Raw genomic sequence first — 22,223 nt, 5'->3', positions numbered from 1 at the left:
GAGTAGAGGAATAGGCTCAACACACAGCCCTGTGGCACACCGGTGTTGAGTGTGGCAGTGGTGGAGCAGATGTTGCCTGAGCTTACATACTATGGTCTGGCTCAAGGGCCATGACAAACGAGGGAACGAGGCAAAAGTAATTTATTTTACAAAGGAATCAACTAAAGATATATTTTGTAACGGAACACTTAAATAAATCAAGCAGGGTAATCAGGCCATGGTTGACCTCAGCATTGCGGTGAAGAGCCAGCGGTGTAGTCCGGTGGGTCAGGTGGGCTTTAGCACCCTTGGCTCACCACTCCCAGGTGACCCAGATCTGCCATCAACTAAGGACAAAGATGTTACTACCCGAGAGAGGTATCACTCCCACAGAGTGGCCTGAATGAACCACACAGACGCCGTCACAGTCCATAATCCATAAGGCAGGTGTTGTTGCCCAGGTCTCCAGGTTTAGTGATTAGCTTGGAGGGGATGTTGATATTAAATGCAGAGCTGAAGTCCGCGAATAGCAGTCGTGCATAACTATTGTTATTTTCCAGATGTGTGAGCACAGAGTGCAGTACTATGGAGACTGCATTGTCTATGCTCCTATTGCTACGGTAGACAAACTGGTGTGGGTCCGGTGTGGGTGGAAGCATAGCGGTCAGTGTGAATTTATGAGCCACAGGTGGCTTGAGAGGCAAACGTACACCAGTCCGTGTGTTGAAACATTTCCCGGAGTGTACCCGCTGGCAAAACCTTGATGGTCCTCACAGCTGGTCTGACCCGGTTGATGAGTGGTGAATATTTGGGTTTGAGGAACACAGAAAGATGGTCCGACTGTCCAAGGTGGGGGGGGGGGGGGGGGGTTTGTTTCCTCTGGTATGGCAGAAGACATCCTGGTGGAATTTAGGGAGCACTGTCTTTAGGTTTGAGTGATTGAAATCACCCGCAACAATAAAAGCCACCTCCGTACTACTGGTACTGTTACTACTACTATTGTCACCCCGCATTACTGTGTCCACTGAGTATGATGTATATACAGAGTATTGCTACTACTACTGACTAGTACTCTTAATACTCAGTACTGTTACTGCTGAGTAGTACTAATACAAGTGCTGTTACTGCAGATGAAAATGGCGTCGTACTGTTTTCTCCGTCTGCTCAAACACTTCTCGCGCTTCTTCGTGGTCACAGATCTCCTCCACACATTCTCTCTCCAGGTTCCCTGATAATAATACACATAATAATACACATCCATGCTAACAACAACAACAATAATGATACACATTCATATTACCGACAACAACAACAATAGGAATAAAGGTGATAGACAGTCATCTCATCTTCAACCGCTTATCCAGCGTCCGGTCGAGAGACATTCACAATAATAGGAATAATGCACATTCATACTAATAACCACAATAGTAATAATATTGGTCATATTAATAATAATACAGGTTAATTGTGATAAAAGCAGCATACATTCATACTGTTAACAACAACACGTACACGTATTCTGCAACAGGATACAATGCTCAATGGTTAATATATGTGTGTACATGTGTGTGTATCTCATGTACACATTTAATTGGGCGATGTGGTGCATGGAGCCAGGCACCGCAGGGTTGACTGCTCCGTGTCCCGTGTCCTAGTGTCCCTGAGCTGGACACCTAACCCCTAAAGGCAAACGTAAACCATGGGTGAACAATGCAATGTAAGTCGCTTTGGATAAAAGCGTCAGCTGAATATCGTGGAATGGAATGGAATTGGACCGCCTCTCGTTGGTTCCTGTCTCCTCGTTTCCAGGGAGGAGGTGAAGAGGAAGGAAGTTGGCTCACAGGCGTACAGTACAGGAAGTGGCGGTGCTGCTGCATCCTAAGTGCAGCGAGGACCACAACGGCGACCATATCAGCACGTCACTGCTGAAGAAGTGGGGGTCGACCGTGGCGCATTGAGTAGAGAGGGTGCTCCTAACCCTAACCGCCAGGAACTGCAAGGTTGGTGGTTCAAGTCCCGGCTGCTCCATGTTCCATGTCGAAGTGTCCTTGAGCAAGACACCTAACCCCTAATTGCTCCCTGGGCAAAAATGTAAATGCCATGGGTTAAAAATGTAATGTATGTCGCTTTGGATAAAAGCGTCAGCTAAATGACTTGTAATGTAATGTAAAGAACATCAAGTTACTGTGAATGGCATTGGATGCCAACGGGCCAATCACAGGCAGCCGTTTGAGCGGAAGCTGTCGCGTGGCCGCTTGTGGGAACGCTTGTGGGAGTTTAGTTCAGTATTTAATCTTCGATTTGTGTCAGTCTAAGAAGTCGACGGAAGACAAAGACCGTCACAAATACATCAAATATTTAAACGAATACAACAATTTGGATTTACTGAAATGAATTTAATTCATCCTTGAATTCGAGTGCTTTGGAAAAAGATCAAATAGTTTTTTAAAAGTTGAACTTTGTTCCACACAATCGAAATCAGCAACTTTAGTTTTGAAATAAATCTGTGTCTGTTGCTTACTGTTGATGACATCATCAGAGCGAAAGTCAAAGGTCTTAGATACATTTTATTGGAGACGTAGAGTTTCAGCTGTTTAGAAAATACAAACCATAACATAGATTAAACATACACTACGTACACACACCGTTCGTCGTAAAAACACACCCCTAGTGTAAGCCAAAAAGATAAAAGATCAAATAAAATACATAAAAAATCCATATGTAACTAAGTAAATGAAAACATTTCGGGCTTTAATGGACAGGAGGACGAAGGAGTAGTTAAAGCGGTTGAGTCGGCACTGGAGGACTCTGAGGGAAGGAGCTGGTATCCAGGGTGGAGGACATGGTGGGGTCTGAGATAATCTGCTGGGCTGCCTGAACCAGGTCAGTGTCTTACTTTTATTCCGGAGGAATAGATGATCACTAAAAGATCCCTTTTCAAAGATAATTTGCCAAATAGAACGTGTGACGTGAAGAAAACGCATGTTTGATATTAACAGTTATATTTTACATTATGATGAAATACATTTGTTCTCTCAAATTTAAAATAAAACAAATATAAAGTATGTAATTTGTTTAAATTGAGGTTTTCAAGTTTCTTTAAATAAGTTTAAATTATTAACCCACAGTTACAATGTAAACTCTACCTAACATTTAATATTTTAAACTTGTTTACATGTTGACGAGACATCTTTTACTGTGTCTCCATCCATCCATCCATCTTCAACCGCTTATCCGGGGTCGGGTCTCGGGGGCAGCAGCTCCAGCAGGGGACCCCAAACTTCCCTTTCCCACATCTACCAGCTCTGACTGGGGGATCCAAGGCGTTCCCAGGCCAGTGCAGAGATATAATCTCTCCACCTGGTCCTGGGTCTTCCCCGGGGCCTCTTCCCAGCTGGCCGTGCCTGGAACACCTCCCTAGGGAGGCTCCCAGGGGGCGTCCTCACCAGATGCCCAAACCACCTCAACTGGCTCCTTTCGACGCAAAGGAGCAGCGGCTCTACTCCGAGCTCCTCGCGAACGGCTGAGCTTCTCACCCTATCCCTAAGGGAGACGCCAGCCACTCTCCTGGAAACCCATTTCGGCCGCTTGTACCCGTGACCTAGTTCTTTCGGTCATCACCCATCCTTCATGACCATAGGTGAGGGTAGGAACAAAGATTGACCGGTAGATCGAGAGCTTTGCCTTCCGGCTCAGCTCTCTTTTCGTCACAACGGTGCGGTAAAGCGAGTGCAATACCGCCCCCGCTGCTCCGATTCTCCGGCGGAACTCACACTCCATCTTCCCCTCACTCGTGAACAAGACCCCGAGGTACTTGAACTCCTTCACTTGGGGTAAGGACACATTCCCTACCTGGAGCAGGCAATCCATCGGTTTCCTGCTAAGAACCATGGCCTCAGATTTAGAGGTGCTAATCCTCATCCCGACCGATTCACACTCGACTGCGAAACGCTCCAGTGAGAGTTGGAGGTCACAGACGGAAGATGCCATCAGGACCACATCATCTGCAAAAAGCAGCGATGAGATCGGCAGCCCGCCTAACTGTAGACCCTCCTCCCCGCGACTACGCCACGATATCCTGTCCATGAAAACCACAAACAAGATTGGTGACAAGGCGCAGCCCAGGCGCAGCCCAACCCCCACCGGAAACGCCTTCGACTTACTGCCGAGCACCCGAACACAGCTCTCGCTTTGGGCTTACAAGGATTGGATGGCCCCAAGCAAGGACCCCCTCACACTGTACTCCCACAGCACCTCCCACAGTATCTCTCGGGGGACCCGGTCATACGCCTTCTCCAAGTCCACAAAACACATGTAGACTGGATGAGCATACTCCCAAGCCCCCTCTATGCATCCTTCGCCTCCAGCTCCGCCTCTACCAAAGAGGGCGTAGTAGTTGGATTCAGGAGTTCCTCAAAGTGTTCCTTCCACCGCCCGATAACCTCCTCAGTAGCGGTCAACAGGATCCCATCCTTACTGTACACAGCTTGGACGGTTCCCTGTTTCCCCCTCCTGAGGTGCTGGATGGTCTTCCAGAAGACCATCACCAGACGCTCGCTGTCGGGCCCTCCATCTGGGCCTGGCTCCAAATGGGGGAACTTTTTCCCCTCTCTGGGAACTTATACTGTGTCTGTGAGATTCAAATGTTATTAACTCGGTCATAGTTTTATATTTTTATATGTGGAATAAATATAAAGGCACAGTAACGTGTTTTATGATTCTTCACACGTAGATCATTAATAACTTTCTTTATTACATATCTTTATTAATGTTTACACATCAGAAAGTTAATATTCACACAATGAGTATTGTATTACATAAGCATTACATTGTATTGTATGTATTATATTGGTAGTAGGGTAGTATTTAAAAAAAAATGTCAATAATAAATGTCAATACTGGAGAATTGATTTTGTCTATGAAACGCGTTATGTTGAAATTGCACGTTTTACTAAATAAAAAAAGACGTCTTTATATGTCTTTGTGAAGACACATGTCTGTTATTAATTTAAGTATCTCGACATTAGTATATATTTATGTTCTTTATGTATACATTAATGTCTATATGTATTATACATGTTTGTTATTTATATCTTTATACATTGAGACATTCACTGATGTGTTTGGTATATTTATGTTGTATTATTATTTGTGTGTTTATACTTTTATTCTCATTATACTTCATGAATGTTCACACATGGAGACACGTGAATCCCTCCTGACGGTGACCTCTGAGTGTGAATAATCAGCTGATCTTCTGGGGTCAAAGGTCCCCCCCCGCCCCCCCCCCCCTCCTCCCCTCGCGGGTCCACCCACCGCCGCGCGGCGGAGCGGATCACTACCGGGCGAACGCGTAAGCACGAGCACGGCGATGAACGACACCGGCACCGACACCGCGGCGCGCTCCGGGTCCCGCTCCAGGTCCCGCTCCGGGTCCAGGTCCCGCTCCGGGTCCGGGTCCCGCTCCAGGTCCCGCTCCGGGTCCGGGTCCCGCTCCGGGTCCCGCTCTGGGTCCCGCTGCGACCAGCTGGTCTTCTTCGTTAACGGAAAGAAGGTAGAAACAAACGGACGCTGTGTTCATTTAGTTACTAATACACTTAAAAAAGAGAAAATAACTATGACCATAACACACACACACACACACACACACACACACACACACACACACACACACAGACACACATATAAAAGAAGTCTTCAGGCAGGGACGCGGACGTCTGACGTACAGTCGTCCGCTTTTAACGGAGTCTAAATGACCTTCGCTGTATCTGAATCCGGGATCAATCGAACTTATTGGGAGATGAAATGTGTTGAGTGATATTTTGAGGAGAATCGAACGTGAACTCAGATATTCGCACCTTCGTGGTTCGGCAGTGACGTTTTGTCAGAGCGAATAGCGACAAATGCAGCGACTTTATCCGCTTTATTGGACACTTTTGCGGCGTCTGACGTGAAAACACGCGTCGCTCTGTGCTCAGCGGGTCCCGCGGGAACTGGTCCAGGAAAGAGAGAACTCTTCAATGGTCGCTCGTCTCCGGGGGACGGGTTCGATCTCGGACTCGGAAGTGGCGATTTAGACTCCGCTAAAAGCGGACGACTGCAGGTCCGACGCCCCCGACCCCCCAGCGTGCTATGAGGGCGGAGTGAGTCCGTAGAACTGGTCCAGTTCGGTAAAGTTGGCAAGATATTCACAGATTCAGATCAGCGAGACGTTATGAAACAGAACCACACCTCTGCGAACCGTGTCGTCAACAAGCAGCCAGGAGGCTGCGCATGCGCACAGAGGCATCGCTTCCACTTTCATTTTGTTTCTAATAACTTAAACCAGATATATTTTCAACATTTCATTCAAAAGGATCAAATGTTGCGTTCGGTTTACCGTCGAGGTTTTGACCTCCAGTTATGAATTTATAAATATATTTGATTTCAGGTGTTTAACTTTGATTATTTTCTGCAGATTGTGGAGAGGAACGCGGACCCTGAGACCACACTGCTGACGTATCTGAGGAGGACGCGTAGGGACACACACACACACACACACACACACACACTATCTGACAGTGTGTGTGTGTAATAAAGCAATAAGGTACGAGAGGCTGTACTTTATCGTCCAATAAAGTAAGAGTTGGGGGGTGTTGTTGGGCCCGAGGCAGAGTACAGCCTCTTGTACCTTATTGCTTTTATAATACGGTTACCAGCGTTATAAGTTAGAATTAGTAAGGAAATAGCTTCCTTTCAGCACAAAATAGTATTAGCCACCAAACGTGCATGTAAACAGGACCATCTCATTCATTCACTCCGCTCATGACGTCCACCTTAGTTGTCCGGTTGCGAAAGCTTGCATTGCCCCAAACCGATCATTTGTGGGATTTCCGTGTTTTTTTTGGCAATCGCCAACGAGTTAAAAGCTAAAATGTCAACTAATGGTCGCGCAAAAAATCTAACCTGCTACTTTGAGTGTGCAGTGAACAGGTGCTGTAAATAATGTACCCCTCGTGGCTCACTCTCAACCAATCAGAACGCTGGATTTCATCCACCCATATTATAATAGACGGTAAAGCAGGCTATGGTTTAGGGGCGGGGCTTAATGTGATTGTCATGTGTCCACCAGGGACCAAGCTATGAATAAATGCTCCTGTACTTCTCGTTCTGGTCCCATCAGGTTTCCTGTTTCACAACTTCACAAAAGATTCACTTCTTGATTTTTCCGTCTGTCCGTTCAGCAAAACGCAAGTCAGATTGAGATTGTTCTTCACTGACAAAACAAAATAATAGCTTGAGTCAACCTTGGACACAAAACCCCCCCCAGAAAGGTCCTCAAGGTCCCCTGGGTCTCCTTAAGGACCCCTTCAGTCTCACCCAATGTGCTCCGAGTATCCTCAGGGACCCCCAAGTCTCTTCAAGGTCCTCTGAGTCTCCTCAATGACCTTGGAGAGAAAGTTCAAGGGATCTAAACCTGTTGTGTTTAACCCTCTTCAAGGACCCCCGGGAACCAGTTTTTCACATGAGCCTCTACAATAATCTATGGTTACATTACATCACATGTCATTTAGCTGACGCTTTTATCCAAAGCGACTTACAATAAGTACATTTAACCATAAGGATACAGAGTCAGAAGAACAACAAACAAGTGCAATTTCCTAAAATAAGCCATTTTACAATTTGCTGTAGATAAGAACCATTATAAGTCCAATGTAAGTGCTACAGTTAGTGTGTTAGTAGGTAGAGTCTGAAGAGGTGTGTCTTTAGTCTGAAGATGTGAAGGCTCTCTGTGGTCCTGATGTCTTCAGAGACCTCCTTCCACCATTTAGGAGCAGGACAGCAAAGAGTGGAGATCTAGTCGAGTGTTTTGCTCTCAGTGAGGAGGAACAAGCAGTTTATCACATGCAGAGCGGAGAGTGCAGGTCAGGATGTCGGGTTGGACCAGGTCCTGGATGTAAGATGGACCCCATCCATTCACAGCATGGTACGTGAGCACCAATGTTTAGAACTGGATGAGCCACCGGTACCAGTGGTTCTTTAACAGAAACCCTCAGACCTTTTCAAGGCTCATTTGAGACCAAAATTCTGGATCGTCTTTAACAAACCTTCCAAGGACCTTGTGGCTTCAGATACCCACTTGTTCTGGTCCCATCAGGTTTCCTGTTTCACAACTTCACAAGTTTATTGACTTATTCATTAAACCTCAAAACCCACACAAGGACCCTTTAGAACCTTGTGTGACAGGCCAGCTCATAGCCTGTGGCAAGAATGAGGGGACACAAACACCAAGTATAGGCCAATCAAGAGAAGGGTTTATTATAAGTCAAAAACTAGTAACTTTAAACAAAGAAAAGGAATGAGGTGTGCGAATGTCATAGTGTAAGGTGTATGTAAGGTGCATGGTTGAGTGAATCCGTATGTGTAAACATGACTGAGTGTGAACAACGTAAAACCTTCAAAGGAACAAACAAAACAGGATCATACCTGGAGGAGCAGAGAGCAAAACAGAAGTGGTTAGAGGCCTTCTTATACCTAGAGCCCAGGTGGCTCCAATCGCTAAAGACCCTCCTCTGCCTGCAGGAGGAACCGCCCCTGCAAGGCCGGGGAGGAGCCGTGACATTAAGGAGAAACCATTGGTCCTAGAGTAAGCTCAGACCAGTTAAGTCTTCTGATAGAGTTACCGGGTGTTCCAGTAGAGATGGTAATGAAGTCCACAAGTAAGATGAGGACCTATTATCTCCCACTATCACATATTCATTGTTTCATGGTCTCATGGTATTGAGGCTTTGAGATATTGATGTCTCTGAGGTTTTTTCAGGTCTTTGAGATCTATAATGGCGCGTTTCCACCGAGCGGTACGGTACGGGTCGGGTCGGTACCCTTTTATTTGTGTCTCCATTGCCAAAACCGTACCGTACCACTTTTTGGGTACCCTTCCGTTGGGGTACCTGGCACAGTTTCTGGAATATACCACGCCTATCAAGTAAGGGTACTGTTAGCGGTGGAAACGCTCGCCAAATCATGGTTAACAGACCCGACCCGTACCGACCCGACCCATAGCGTACCATACCGCTCGGTGGAAACGCGCAATAAGTCTCACATTCTCTGAGGTGTTATGGACTCCGAGGTCCCCAAGGTATTGAGGTATCAGGTCTGTGTGATAATGAGGTTTCTGTGATCTTGGTGGTCTTGAGGTTTTAAGATATCTGAGGTCTTAAGTCTCAAGGCCCTTAAGGTCTCTGAGGTCCTAAGGTCTGGAAGTCTCTGAGGTCCTGAGGTACTTAGGTTTCAGGGTCTCTGTGGTCCTGAGGTCTGGACGTCCCTGAGGTCCGGAGGTCTTATCACTGACCTGTGTCTGTCCTTAGTGGGTCTGACAGGAACCAAGCTGGGCTGTGCTGAAGGTGGATGTGGCGCCTGCACCGTCATGCTGTCACGACCCCAACCGCACACGGAGCGGGTGCTGTATCCTTGAATCCTGTGTGTGTGTGTGTGTGTGTGTGTGTGTCAATCATGTGCTCCCATCAGACACTTTCATCCTGACTCATTATTTCACCCTGAAGATTACGGGTCTCTTAACTCGTCTGCAGACATTACGCCGTCAACGCCTGCCTCGCCCCGCTCTGCTCGCTGCACCTGGTTGCCGTGACAACGGTGGAGGGCATTGGCAGTGTGGCGAGGAAGCTTCATCCCGTGCAGGTAGGACAAAAAAGAGAAGAGAACGATTCCCAAGTGGTCCCCTAGAGACGATGAAGACTCACAAATGTTCTTCTAGAGAACAAAGAGGATAACACATATTGTCCCAGAAGAGATAACAACTCATGTTGAAACATGTGTGGTGTTTGTGTAGAGATGTATATATATATATATATATACGTCTCTACACATATATATATATACACATGAACATGTTTGATGACGTCATCATCATCTACCTGTGGATCAGGAGCGGATAGCCAGAGCTCATGGATCTCAGTGTGGATTCTGCACTCCGGGCTTCGTCATGTCCATGTATGCTCTGCTGAGGAACAACCCCACGCCCAAGATGGCTGACCTGGAGGAGGCCTTCCAAGGTAAACAACAGACAAATAACCACAAACAAGCATAAATAGTAACACAAACGTATCTTATTTTGTCAGGAAATCTGTGTCGTTGCACCGGATACAGGCCGATCCTCGAGGGGTATAAGAGCCTCACCGTGGTGAGACACACACAATGTGCACTTACTCATACAGGCAATAAGACATACATTCTAATTCTGCATCTGGTTACTTGTGTTTTTCCTCTCAGGACGGGGGGTGCTGTGGTGGAAGGGGGCGGGACAACGCCTGCTGTCTGGCCAATGGGAGCGCAGCTGAGACGAGCTCACAGGAAGTCGCTGATGTAAGTTAAGTAAATTATATCCACTGATTTCAGTTCAGCACATGTGATTTTTTCCGCGTGTTGGTGTTCAGGAGTCATCGTGTCTGTTCCGCGCTGCCGACTTTGCGCCGTTTGACCCCACGCAGGAAGTCATCTTCCCTCCTGAGCTCATGGTAAACAACACACAAAGAGAACAGAGGCAGGTGATCCGGACACTACAGGAAGTCACACGTCTTTGTCTCCTGTCTAGTCCCTCATCAAAGATCAAAGGTCGGCCTCGCTGTGTTTCAAAGGTGACCGGGCCACCTGGCTGCAGCCGTGCAGCCTGGACGAATTGGTGCTTCTGAAATGGAAACACCCCGACGCCAAGGTGGTGGTGGGGAACACCGAAGTGGGTCAGTCTGTCACTCATTCAGTCATTTGTTCATCCAGCCAGTGTCACTCGTTGATTCATTCAGTCCATCACTCGTTCATTCATTCACTTCCCGTTTGCGTCTCCAGGTATCGAGGTGAAGTTTAAGAACATGGTGTACCCGATCATCTTGGCTCCAACCTTTATCCCTGAACTGAACGAAGTGAGACACACTGAGAATGGTGAGGACGGATGCTAATGATGCTAATGCTGATAATTAGTGCAACAGATGCTAATGTAACTACCTGACTGTTTCTCAAAAGAGAGAAAAGAAGAAGTAGGCATAAAGACTCGGGAAATAAAAAACTGAAGACATTAGGATTAGAATGAAGACTAAAGATTAAAGGCTAAAGAACGAAGAATAAATACTTGAGAATTAAGAATACCGTAATGAAGACATAAGAATTCAAACTAAAGAATAGAATAGAACAGACCCAACTCTGGTCCCCTTGCTGGGTTTGTGCTGGATTTTCTCCATTGTTGTCAATTGACATGCTAACAAATGTAATAATGTCAGTTTGTTTACTTATGATCAACGGATGAAAAGTCTTACAAAGCCATACATTTATGATTTATCTGTTGGGTAACACGATCGCAGAGTTCCATGCTGATAAGAAAGGAAATGTCAGACTAAGATGGACTTTGACATCATGGCAGTGCCAAAGTCATGAGGGTTCAACCTCTGGAAACTCTCCAGGATGTTTGTCAGAATGTCTGATTTCAGGCTCTGCAGCCATATGAAACTCTTTAAAAAGTAAGGTTGCATTCTTTTCCCTGTTGCTCAGGCGTGTTGTTTGGTGCAGCGTGCACGCTCAGCCACATGGGGGCGGTGCTGAGAGAGGAAGTGCAGACTCGTCCGGCTCATCAGACCGAGGTCTTCCTCGCCGTCCTGGAGCAGCTGCGTTGGTTTGCTGGACTGCAGATCCGCAACGTTGCAGTGAGTCTCTAATCACCTGCCTGGGTAGTTCAGACTGTGGAAAGTTCAAGGGCACTGGGAGAGTAAAAAATGTGGATACTTTAGATACACTGGGAGAGTAGAGACTTTGTATAGTTCAGGGACACTGGGAGAGTAGAGACTTTGTATAGTTCAGGGACACTGGGAGAGTAGAGAATGTGGATAATTTAGGGAAAACTACACAAGTAGTTTGGGGGTTGTACGAAAGTGGATCTTTCCCAAGTCTGACTGGTGGATTTCAGGCGGTCGGAGGAAACATCATGACGGCTTCTCCCATCTCAGACCTCAACCCCGTGTTCATGGCAACGGGATGCAGAGTGACGCTGCTGGATAAAGGTCGCACACACCCACACACAAACACACACTGTCTACTTGCTGCATGTTTTGATTGTGACCTTTGACCCCAGACGGCCGCCGCGTGATCCCAATGGACAATGCCTTCTTCACCGGCTACAGGAAGACAGCAGTGCGGCCTCAGGAGATCCTGGTTTCCATAGAGATCCCCTACAGCAAGAAGGTAGATGCGGCGTGGACTTGTTGCCTGGAAACCGCGGAGTCGACCACACTGATGCCGGCGTTTCGTTTTCCTGTTTTTTTTTTTGTTCAGTATCAGTTCGTCTCCGCCTTCAAGCAATCCCCTCGGCGTGAGGATGACATCAGCATTGTCACGGCAGCAATGAGCGTTACCTTTGGCCACGGTGGCGTGGTGGAGGACCTGAAGCTGAGCTATGGTGGCATGGCGCCAACCACGGTGATGGCTAGCAGGACGGCGAAGAGGCTCCTAGGAAGGTGACGGCCACGAGAAGAAGTCACAAGATGGATGTTAGTATTTATGCGTGTTAAACTCTCTGATGCCATCAGGCGGTGGGGAGAGGAGCTTCTACAGGACGCCTGTCACTCATTGGCCAAAGAGATGACCCTCGACCCCTCGGCGCCCGGCGGCATGGTGACCTACCGCCGTACTTTGACACTCAGCCTCTTCTACAAGTTCTATCTAACGGTGCTGCAGAAGCTAGGAGATCAGGTATGGTTCAGTCTTCCTTCAAAGAACCTGGTCCTGACACTCTATGACACCACTTCCTGTGTTGATCTCCTCAGGGTGTGAGCGTGGAGGCAGTCCCGCCCGACTGTTTGAGCGCCGCAGATCTTCACCACTCGGAGACCCCGTCCGGAGTCCAGGTGTTCCAGGTACAAGCAGGCCTGTCTGTGGGGTCAAAGAGCCGGTTCTAGTGTCCAGATGTGTGACCTCAGGTGTCTCCTACAGGCCATGCCGGAGGGGCAGGGCCAGAATGACATGGTGGGGCGTCCTATGATGCACCTATCAGCCCTGAAGCACGCAACGGGCGAAGCGGTGTATTGCGATGACCTGCCGCTGTACGAGAACGAGCTGTACCTGGCTCTGGTCACCAGCAGCAAGGCCCACGCCAACATCCTGTGAGACTTACACCTGGACCACACACACCTGAATTACACACACCTGGACCACACACACCTGAATTACACACACCTGAACCACACACACCTGAACTACACACACCTGGACTGCACACACCTGAACAACAGAAACCTGAACCACACAAACTCACATTTGAACCACACACACCTGAACCAGACACACTCACTTAATCGACACACACTCACTCACCTGTCCGGTTTGACCCGGGTGTATGTGTCTGTCACAGCTCCATAGACTCCTCCCTCGCAGAGACTTTACCAGGTGTGGTCTCTTGTGTGTTTGCTGCGGACATCCCCGGCAGCAACGCCACCGGACCTATTTTTTACGACGAAACCGTCCTCGCCGACCGCCAGGTGTGTCTTCGTCTGTAACCAATCACAGGGCTTTCTCAGGTAGCTGACGTGCTTCTTCCCTCTGCAGGTGACCTGCGTGGGTCACATCATTGGCGCCGTGGTGGCCGACACTCAGCTCCACGCCCAAAGGGCCGCCAAAGCCGTGAGGGTCCAGTACGAGGAGCTTCAGCCGGTGGTCACCATCCAGGTGAAACAGGAAACACCTGGGGACTTTTAGAGTAAAACTTAATCTAGGCTCACAAGCCCCCCAAAAAAAGTTAAAAAAAGCTTCTTGTTGGTTTTCTTGACAGGAGGCTATTTCTGCCCAGTCCTTCTATCAGCCAATCAGAACCCTCCAGAGAGGCGACCTGGAGGCAGGGTTTAAACAGGCCGATCATGTCTTGGAGGGTAAGACTGTCTGTGTGTGACTTGATGCTTAATTCCAGCTGATCAGGTCATGATTACCGATTGATTATCTGACAGGTGAGATGCATATAGGAGGTCAGGAACATTTCTACCTGGAGACAAACGTAACTCTTGCAGTTCCTCGAGGAGAAGATGGAGAGATGGAGCTCTTTGTTTCTACTCAGGCTGCTGCTAAAACACAGGTAACAATACTTTGAGACACGGGTAACATTACTCTGAACACAGATAACAATACTCTAAACATAGGTAACAATACTCTGAACATAGATAAGCGTACTCTAAAACCCAGGTAACTGCAATGTGACCCCCAAACCACTAGGTGGAGGCACCTGTGGTTGCATTTCTGGAGAGAAATATTTAGTTCAATTCATTTTATTTTGTATAGCCCAAAATCGCAAATTAGAAATTTGCCTCAGAGGGCTTTACAGTCCGTACACATGCGACATCCTCTGTCCCGAAATCCACCATCGGCACAGAAAAAACTCCCCAAAAAATGAAAAAACCCTTCCAAGAGGGAAAAAAGGGAAGAAACCTTTGGGAGAACGTCAGAGGAGGGATCCCACTCCCGGGATGGACAGACTACAATGGATGCCATGTGTACAGAATGAACAATGTATATTACATGCAATTCCTATGACGGAAATGATTCAAGTAATTGTGAGTAGTAAGCCAGGCGCACAGCAGGACCACTGCAGGGGCAACCACCATCAGATAGAGCCACCATCACATAGAACCACCATCAGATAGGACCACCATCAGATAGGACCACCATCAGATAGAACCACCATCTACAGAAGCCTGTGGGGAGGGAGAGCACAGAGACTTTAGGAGAGGGTAATGTTGGTTTATGAGTACAGTAATATGATTAATATCTAAAATAATAATGATGATGATGACGATGGCAGCAGCAGGCGTCAGCAGGGCCACGGTAGGTGTCAGGACCAGGGTCCAGAAGGAACTACGATCTAGAGAGACCTGCTAGGGGAGAAAGCACAAAAAAACTCCCGGAAAGAAGCTGAATTAGTCATGTGCATTAATAAAACGTGAATTATGGTAGAACGAGAGCGTGAGAGAGGAGCTCGGTGTGTCCTAAGAAGTCCCCCGGCAGTCTAAGCCTATAGCAGCTTAACTAAGGGCTGGTCTGGGCTAACCTGAGCCAGCCCTAACTATAGGCAAAATCAAAGAGGAAAGTTTTAAGTTTTACTTTAAAAGAGCTGACCGAATCTGCCCCCCGGACTGAAAGTGGAACCTGGTTCCACAAAAGAGGAGCTTGATAACTGAAGGCTCTGGTCCCCAGCCTACTTTTTAAAACCATAGGAACAACAAGTAACCAGCATCTATGGAGCGCAGCTGCCTTGTAGGGCAATAAGGTGTTACAAGATACGACGGTGCCTCACCACCAAGTGCCTTGTAGGTGAGGAGAAGTACCTTAAAATCTGTTCTTGATTTAACAGGGAGCCAGTGCAGAGAAGTTAATAAAGGAGTGATATGATCCCTTTTCTTAGTTCTTGTTAATACACGTGCTGCAGCATTCTGAATCAACTGAGTCTCACTTTGAGACAGGAAGTTCCTGATTTTTGATATGTTACGTAGATGAAAAAAGGCAGTCCTTGAAGTCTTCTTTATATGCGAGTTGAAGGTCATATCCTGGTTGAAGAGAACTCCCATCATAAAAGACATTCCATCCATAAAAACTGTATCACGTGACAGCTGGCTTCGAAGGCGCTCTGGGCCTATCAAGATAAGATTTTTTCTGATTGTAGCATCAGGAAATTGCCGGTCATCCAAGTTTTGATGTCTCCAAGACATTCTTGAAGTCTAACTAGCTGGTCCGTCTCTTCTGGTTTGATCGACAGATACAGTTGAGTATCGTCTGCATAACAATGGAAGTTTATGTGGTGTTTCCTGATAAGATCGCCCAAAGGGAGCATATAGAGGGTAAATAAAATCGGTCAAAGTACAGAACCTTGTGGGACTCCGTGACCAACATTGTTGGTCTTTGAGGATTCACCGTTTACAAGCACAAACTGTGATTGATCCGATAAGTAGGATTTAAACCAGCTGAGTGCAGTTCCTTTGATACCAATTAAATGTTCTAGTCTCTGCAACAGGATACAGTGGTCTATGGTCAAATGTGATCAAATGCGGCACTGAAGTCCAGCAAGACAAGAAAAGAGATGAGTCCTTGGTCCGATGCAAGTAGAAGATCATTCGTAATTTTCACCAGTGCTGTTTCTGTTAGGAAGGAGATTTGACCCAGCACACAGAGATCACACAGGACTGATAAACTGTAGAAGGGAGTTTAATGACAGGTGAGGACGCCAGAGGGACGGAGGCAGGTGGCACGGCAGGTCAGAGGAGGGACAGCAGAATCTGGACAAAGGAATCAGGGGAGCCAGGATACAAAGTCAGGTTACCACACAGGGGTGTATAACGATCTGGCGCTGGAGAAGCAGACAGCCCGGGTTTAAATACTGGAGGGGTGAAGCGTGGAATGGAGATCAGCTGTGTGGGGACGGTTCCGGATGACTGGCCACGCCTCTTGTAGGTGGAGACAAACAGCACAGACAGACACACCGGGGAAAAGGAAGGTACAAACACACAGGATGGGGAGAAAACAGCAGCTGACCCATAACAGTTTCTGTACCATGATGCGCTCGAAATCCTGACTGGAAATCCTCGAACAAAGCATTGTTTTGTAGAAAGTCACATAATTGATTTGCGACGGATTTCTCAAGGATCTTAGAGAGGAAGGGAAGATTAGAGATAGGTCTGTAGTTAGCCAACACCTCTGGAGCAAGAGTAGGTTTCTTAAGAAGAGGTTTAATTACAGCTACCTTGAAGGACTGTGGTACATGTCCTGTCAAGAAAGACAGATTCATAATATCTAATAAGGATGTGCTAACTAAAGGAAAAACTTCCTTAAGCAGCTTAGTCGGAATCGGATCCAAGAGACAAGTAGAAGATTTAGACTTTGAAAATAAAGAAGTCAGTTGATCAAGGTTGATGGAAGAGAAGGCATCCAAACAGGCATCAGGGCCCACTGCTGCATCCAAGGTTCCTACATCGGAGGACAGGTCGGCACTGGTTGAAGGCAGGAGACCATCAATTTTCTCTTTGATAGTCTTATCATTGAAGAAGTTCATGAAGTCATTACTAGTGAGGTCCAAATATCCATCCATCTGCAAACCGCTTATCCTGCACACAGGGGGGCTGGAGTCTATCCCAGCCAACTTTGGGCAATAGACGGGGTTCACCCTGGACTGGTCACCAGCCAATCGCAGGGCTACACAGAGACAAACAACCATTCACACTCGCATTCACACACCTATGGCAATTTAGAGTTTATCAACCTGATCCCCCGAGCATGTCTTTGGACTGTGGGAGGAAGCCGGAGAACCCGGAGAGAACCCACACAGACACGGGGAGAACATGCAGACTCCACACAGAAAGGCCACTGGCGGATTCAAACCCAGTACCTTCTTTCTGTGAGGTGACAGTGCTAACCACCACGCCACCGTGCCGCCCTTTGGAGAGAGATATATACAATGAAAATGCCATACATGTTGAATGTGATCACAGCGTTGCTTGAAATAAAACTACTTCTACAGGTCATTTGTTACTTGAGTAAGTAACATTACAGAAACAAAACTCCAAACATAAAGTAACAATAATTTAAAACACAGGTAACACCCCATTCATATATGTACATACTTGTGTCTGGCTCAGTCTTTGGTTGCCAAGGCGCTGGGGGTCCCTGCTAATCGGGTGGTGGTCCGAGTGAAGAGGATGGGTGGAGGCTTCGGGGGGAAGGAGAGCCGCTCCACACTTTTGTCCACTGTTGTTGCCGTGGCAGCAAACAAGTAGGTGTGGAAACCATCTTTAGTCGTCTTTTTTATTATAAAATTCTAATTTTCTGCTTTGTTCGTCAGGCTGAAGAAGCCCGTGAGGTGCATGCTTGACAGAGATGAGGACATGTTGGTGACGGGAGGAAGACACCCCTTCTACGGGAAATATAAGGTGGGACACACTTCCAGGCTTAGCGGTAGCATCAGCAGAAGGAGGATGTTTGCTGACCCTTCTTCTTTTTCTCCAGGTGGGTTTCCTCAGCAGTGGGAAGGTGGTGGCTTTAGACGTGTCGTACTATAGCAATGCCGGGCACTCCGTGGACCTCTCTCTCTCTGTAAGTATCTCTACCATTGACCCGCCTCTCTGCACCAACGTCCCCCTGACCGCATCTTCCCCTGTTGAAGGTCATGGAGCGCGCCCTGTTCCATATGGAGAACTCCTACAGCGTGGCCAACGTGCGCGGCCGCGGCTTCCTGTGTCGCACCAACCTGCCGTCCAACACTGCCTTCAGGGGCTTCGGGGGGCCGCAGGGCATGATGGTCGCAGAGAGCTGGATGAACGACGTGGCTCAGAGTCTGGACCGGCCGGCCCACGAGGTACGTGGTACCCAGGTACCCAGGTCAGTGAGATCCGACCATGTGACGTCCAATCAGTGACACCGTCTCCCACACAGGTGCGCAGGTTGAACTTGTACATGGAAGGCGAGTCGACGCCCTACAACCAGATCCTGGATCAGCTCACGCTGGACCGCTGCTGGGACGAGTGTATGTCCCGCTCCAAGTACCAGGAACGCCGAGCCGCCATCGACCTCTACAACAGGTGAGGTCATAGCCCAGTACTTCAACAGGTAGAGGTCGGGTTGAGGTTTGAACTCTCCCTGTGTTTTTCCTCTCTGTCAGGCAGAACCGGTGGACCAAGCGAGGCCTCGCTATCATCCCCACCAAGTTTGGCATCAGCTTCACGGCCCTCTTCCTCAACCAGGTTGGATCCAATGGCACTGAGGAGTGAACCGTTAGAGATTGAAGGGACGGGAAACATTTGCATTTTGAGACGTCAGGTTTTAGTTTGTGTTTCTGTGCATCTGCAGGCTGGAGCTCTTGTTCATATCTACACCGACGGCTCAGTGCTGCTGACCCATGGAGGCACCGAGATGGGCCAAGGTCTCCACACGAAGATGGTCCAGGTACTTGAAATTATTTTACGTCTTTCAGTCATTCATTTGAGCTTCTCCCAAATTAGGGTTTTCAGGTAAATTAAGTATAAGTAGCTCAATCTAGTGGGCGGAGAACTGTAGCTTGAGACACTTCAATGTGGACTTCAACACCGGCTTCTGATTGGCTGGGTTTGAGGACATTAACCAAACAAGCAAAAGACATGTACTGGACTAACACCAATCTCTGCGGGTCCAGGTTGCGAGCAGGGTTCTCGGTATCCCCTGCTCCAAGATCCACATTTCTGAGACGAGCACCAGCACGGTGCCCAACACCAGCCCCACTGCCGCCTCCGCCTCCTCTGACCTCAACGGCGCCGCCGTGCAGAACGCCTGCGAGATCCTCTGCAGACGCCTGGAGCCCTACAAGAGCAGGAACCCCAAAGGATCATGGGAGGACTGGGTGAGCAGGACGGTTTGCTCTGTGAGTGAATCCTGAAAAAGCCTCCTCCTCACTGTGTTTCTGTTTTCCAGGTGAAAGCAGCGTACTTTGACAGAGTCAACTTGAGCGCTAACGGCTTCTACAAGTAAGTTGAGAATCTTTTGATTTAGATGAAATCCACAATGGAGTCTCATCGTTTCCCGTTTCTCACCAGGACCCCGGATCTGGGTTACGACTTTGACACCAACTCGGGCCGAGCATTCAACTACTTCACATACGGAGTGGCTTCTTCAGAGGTGGAGATTGACTGTCTGACCGGAGCTCACAAGGTGATTAAGATGTTTGATGTCACTCCAGAGGTCACACTAAGATATAAAGAGAGAATAAAGGACAATGGTCAACATCAAGCCCCCTTTTATTAACTATTATCAATATCAAGCCACCTCCCCCTCCCATCCCTAAGCACACTAATCATTTAGTGTGATTAAATAGAGGAATAGAGGAAGTTGTATCAACAAATCAAATTAATTCAGTAGGATTCTAAAACTCCTTTGACAATATTTATTGTCACGTAACAAAGACCCGAACATATATGTGTGACTGCAAATATAGATAATGTTCTCTCAAATAACTAAATAAAAGTATGGTTGCATTTAAAACAAATAATAGATAAAATGTGACACTTTCTGCATGTTCAAATAAAGCGCTTCAATTCAGCTTGAATTTGGACAGTGTCAGCAAATTATAAATAATGAATCTAAACAGATTCCAATAATTGAACAGTTTAATAGAATATATATATATATATATCCACTCTCCCACTTTTTTGGTAAGTGGGAGAGTAAGTCTATTGGTCTGTGCTTTAAGCCACTAATGTAAAGACGACCAAAGCTGCGCCGGTCGAAAAGTGCGCTGTCACGTATAAATCAGATGTAATGATTTACTCATTGAGGAGAAGAAATGATCAAAACATGAGTCTTTTTACAAATTGGCTTCATTATATAGTTCTTTCAGCATCATTTTTATCTTTATTTTGGGTTCATTCAGCTGTAATGAACCAGCTCGATAGATAAACTGGGCAAACCTCATGATGATGTCATGAACTCATTTATTTTTCTGGATATGTGAGACTTCCACAAACAGGTACTGAGCAGATTAAAGGTTTTATTCTTCTTTCATGGTTGATGACGGTAACCATGGAGATCCCATGTCTATATTTATGTGTATATGTATATGTGTGTTTATATGTATACGTATATATATGTATAAATATATATATGTGTGTTGTAGAACCTGAGCACAACCATAGTGATGGATGTCGGTCGCAGCCTCAACCCGGCGATCGACATTGGACAGGTGAGTTATTTCTTCAGGTGATGTGACCTTCAGGTGACCGAGGACCTTCAGGTGACTGTGTCCCGTCCATCCTCAGGTGGAGGGGGGCTTCATGCAGGGTCTGGGTCTCTTTACCATAGAAGAGCTCCGTTATTCCCCCAGCGGTGTCCTCCTCACCCGGGGTCCCGGCTCCTACAAGATCCCGGCCTCAGGGGATATCCCCACCCTGCTCACTGTCTCGCTGCTCAGGGACGCCCCCAACGAAAAGGCCATCTTCTCCTCCAAGGTCAGACCCGCCAGCTCCTCGGAACCACCACAACAGAATTCCTAAGAACCACTGGTTTAGAAATCATGTGTCTCTCCGCAGGCCATCGGCGAGCCGCCACTCTTCCTGGCCGCCGCCAACTTCTTCGCCATCAAAGACGCGGTGGCCACCGCCCGGCAGGAGTCCGGCCTGAAGGGTCCGTTCAGGTTCGACAGCCCGGCCTCCACCGAGAGGATCCGCATCGCCTGCAGCGACCAGTTCACTCAGCTGGTAGGAAACATTCTGCTGTTGAAACGGCGATTTAGAGGCCTCACTCCTATCATGCTAAGCTAGGAAGGTAAACAGTGTGCCTGCTAAACATGAGCACATTATTGTCTATGGAGAGGCAAAAGGCTAGTTAGTTATGCTAGGTGGTGATCCTCCCACTAATGTTCCCACTGGAGAAGCTGGGACTTTCCTGGTTTCCGATGTCCTAAACATCTTAACATACTAGAACCAAGGTTTCTATAACTTAACTTAACACAGCAACTACTCTTCTTCTTCTTTCAGTGTCCTCCTGCAGAACCTGGTTCCTTCACCCCCTGGTCCGTACAGGTCTAAAACCAGAGAGGAAGCCACCACAGAAAACCTCAGCACAATCGGCTGTTATCACCCTACATCTCACTAAGGAAGCTCTTGTATAAACTAGGGCTGTCAATAGATTACATTTAATGAACTAATTAATCGCACATTTTAAAATTCATTAATCTTGATTAATGGTGATTAATGAATGGTGTTGTAACTCTTCCAGCTAGCTTAGCCTAGCAGCTAGCTTAGCTTAGCGGCGCTTAAAGTGGTCTGTTTGCCACTCACCCCCCCCTTCTGTTTGACACGTGGAGGAATTCCTCTGCACAGTTCTCACTCAGTTGTCACGTTTGTTTTACTTCCAATGCAAAACGCTCTCTCCATCTCGAGCTACCGTCTTGATTCCTCCGATGTAACTGACTGCAACTACGTTTTTACTACGTTCAAATGTTTTGTTGCATTAATCTCGGCCACATTAATCGCATAGATTAACGCATTTATGTTGACAACCCTAGTATAAACTAATCCTTAGATGATTAATAAGTCTTTACTCTGATCGGCGCTGCACTTCTTCCTCCCTGTTCCTGTCTCAATAAAACATGAAAGTATTTGCACTGTATGAACCGAAAAAAATAAAGGACATTTTATTGGATGATTATTCATGTGACAGTTAAAAATGTAAACATGTAAACCGACTTCTATGAGCACTAGAAACTG

The 22,223-nt window shown here is 47.2% G+C and overlaps 1 protein-coding gene and 2 long non-coding RNA genes across 10 annotated transcripts; 2 read left to right on the top strand and 1 right to left on the bottom strand.

Annotated features, from left to right (window-relative positions):
- Positions 1-1,820: 1,820 nt before the first annotated feature.
- LOC144408204 (uncharacterized) lies at positions 1,821-4,967 on the top strand. The gene is made up of 3 exons (XR_013467840.1): positions 1,821-1,979; positions 2,742-2,862; positions 3,240-4,967. It is a non-coding gene; the product is annotated as an uncharacterized LOC144408204 (long non-coding RNA).
- Positions 4,968-5,277: 310 nt separating this feature from the next.
- On the top strand, positions 5,278-22,164 carry xdh (xanthine dehydrogenase). 8 transcript variants are annotated; one of them, XM_078103651.1, is made up of 36 exons: positions 5,319-5,412; positions 5,449-5,533; positions 6,437-6,494; positions 9,327-9,423; positions 9,549-9,657; positions 9,905-10,031; positions 10,098-10,159; positions 10,249-10,341; positions 10,413-10,493; positions 10,571-10,715; positions 10,822-10,914; positions 11,518-11,669; positions 11,930-12,023; positions 12,095-12,204; positions 12,295-12,476; positions 12,549-12,711; positions 12,786-12,875; positions 12,952-13,121; positions 13,370-13,496; positions 13,564-13,683; positions 13,787-13,883; positions 13,959-14,083; positions 17,631-17,764; positions 17,834-17,921; positions 17,998-18,084; positions 18,155-18,346; positions 18,424-18,569; positions 18,650-18,731; positions 18,838-18,933; positions 19,160-19,363; positions 19,435-19,487; positions 19,557-19,671; positions 20,633-20,698; positions 20,775-20,963; positions 21,045-21,212; positions 21,492-22,164. In XM_078103651.1, the coding sequence occupies exons 1-36, from the start codon at positions 5,351-5,353 to the stop codon at positions 21,540-21,542; spliced, it is 4,113 nt and encodes a 1,370-aa protein (XP_077959777.1). In that variant the 5' UTR covers positions 5,319-5,350; the 3' UTR covers positions 21,543-22,164. The 8 variants fall into 8 exon arrangements, with proteins under 8 accessions (XP_077959771.1, XP_040029567.2, XP_077959777.1 ...); XM_078103659.1 differs by having other exon boundaries at positions 5,320-5,445; positions 5,488-5,533; XM_078103668.1 differs by having other exon boundaries at positions 5,336-5,400.
- On the bottom strand, positions 11,555-13,388 carry LOC144408206 (uncharacterized). The gene is made up of 2 exons (XR_013467841.1): positions 13,195-13,388; positions 11,555-13,164 (listed from the first exon to the last, which is right to left on the bottom strand). It is a non-coding gene; the product is annotated as an uncharacterized LOC144408206 (long non-coding RNA).
- Positions 22,165-22,223: the final 59 nt, after the last annotated feature.

Source organism: Gasterosteus aculeatus, chromosome 1, assembly GCF_964276395.1.
Source record: "Gasterosteus aculeatus chromosome 1, fGasAcu3.hap1.1, whole genome shotgun sequence".
Classification (NCBI taxonomy): domain Eukaryota; kingdom Metazoa; phylum Chordata; class Actinopteri; order Perciformes; family Gasterosteidae; genus Gasterosteus; species Gasterosteus aculeatus.
The sequence above is the reverse complement of the archived record's forward strand: the minus strand, read 5'-3'. Positions and strand labels throughout refer to the sequence as shown.

Coding starts and splice junctions, on each gene's coding strand:
- xdh (XM_040173633.2), top strand. CDS start 5,351: ATGAACGACACCGGCACCGACACCGCGGCGCGCTCCGGGTCCCGCTCC. Junction 10,342..10,412: donor GCTCACAGGAAGTCGCTGAT/GTAAGTTAAGTA, acceptor GTTGGTGTTCAG/GAGTCATCGTGTCTGTTCCG. Junction 18,934..19,159: donor TCCACACGAAGATGGTCCAG/GTACTTGAAATT, acceptor CTGCGGGTCCAG/GTTGCGAGCAGGGTTCTCGG.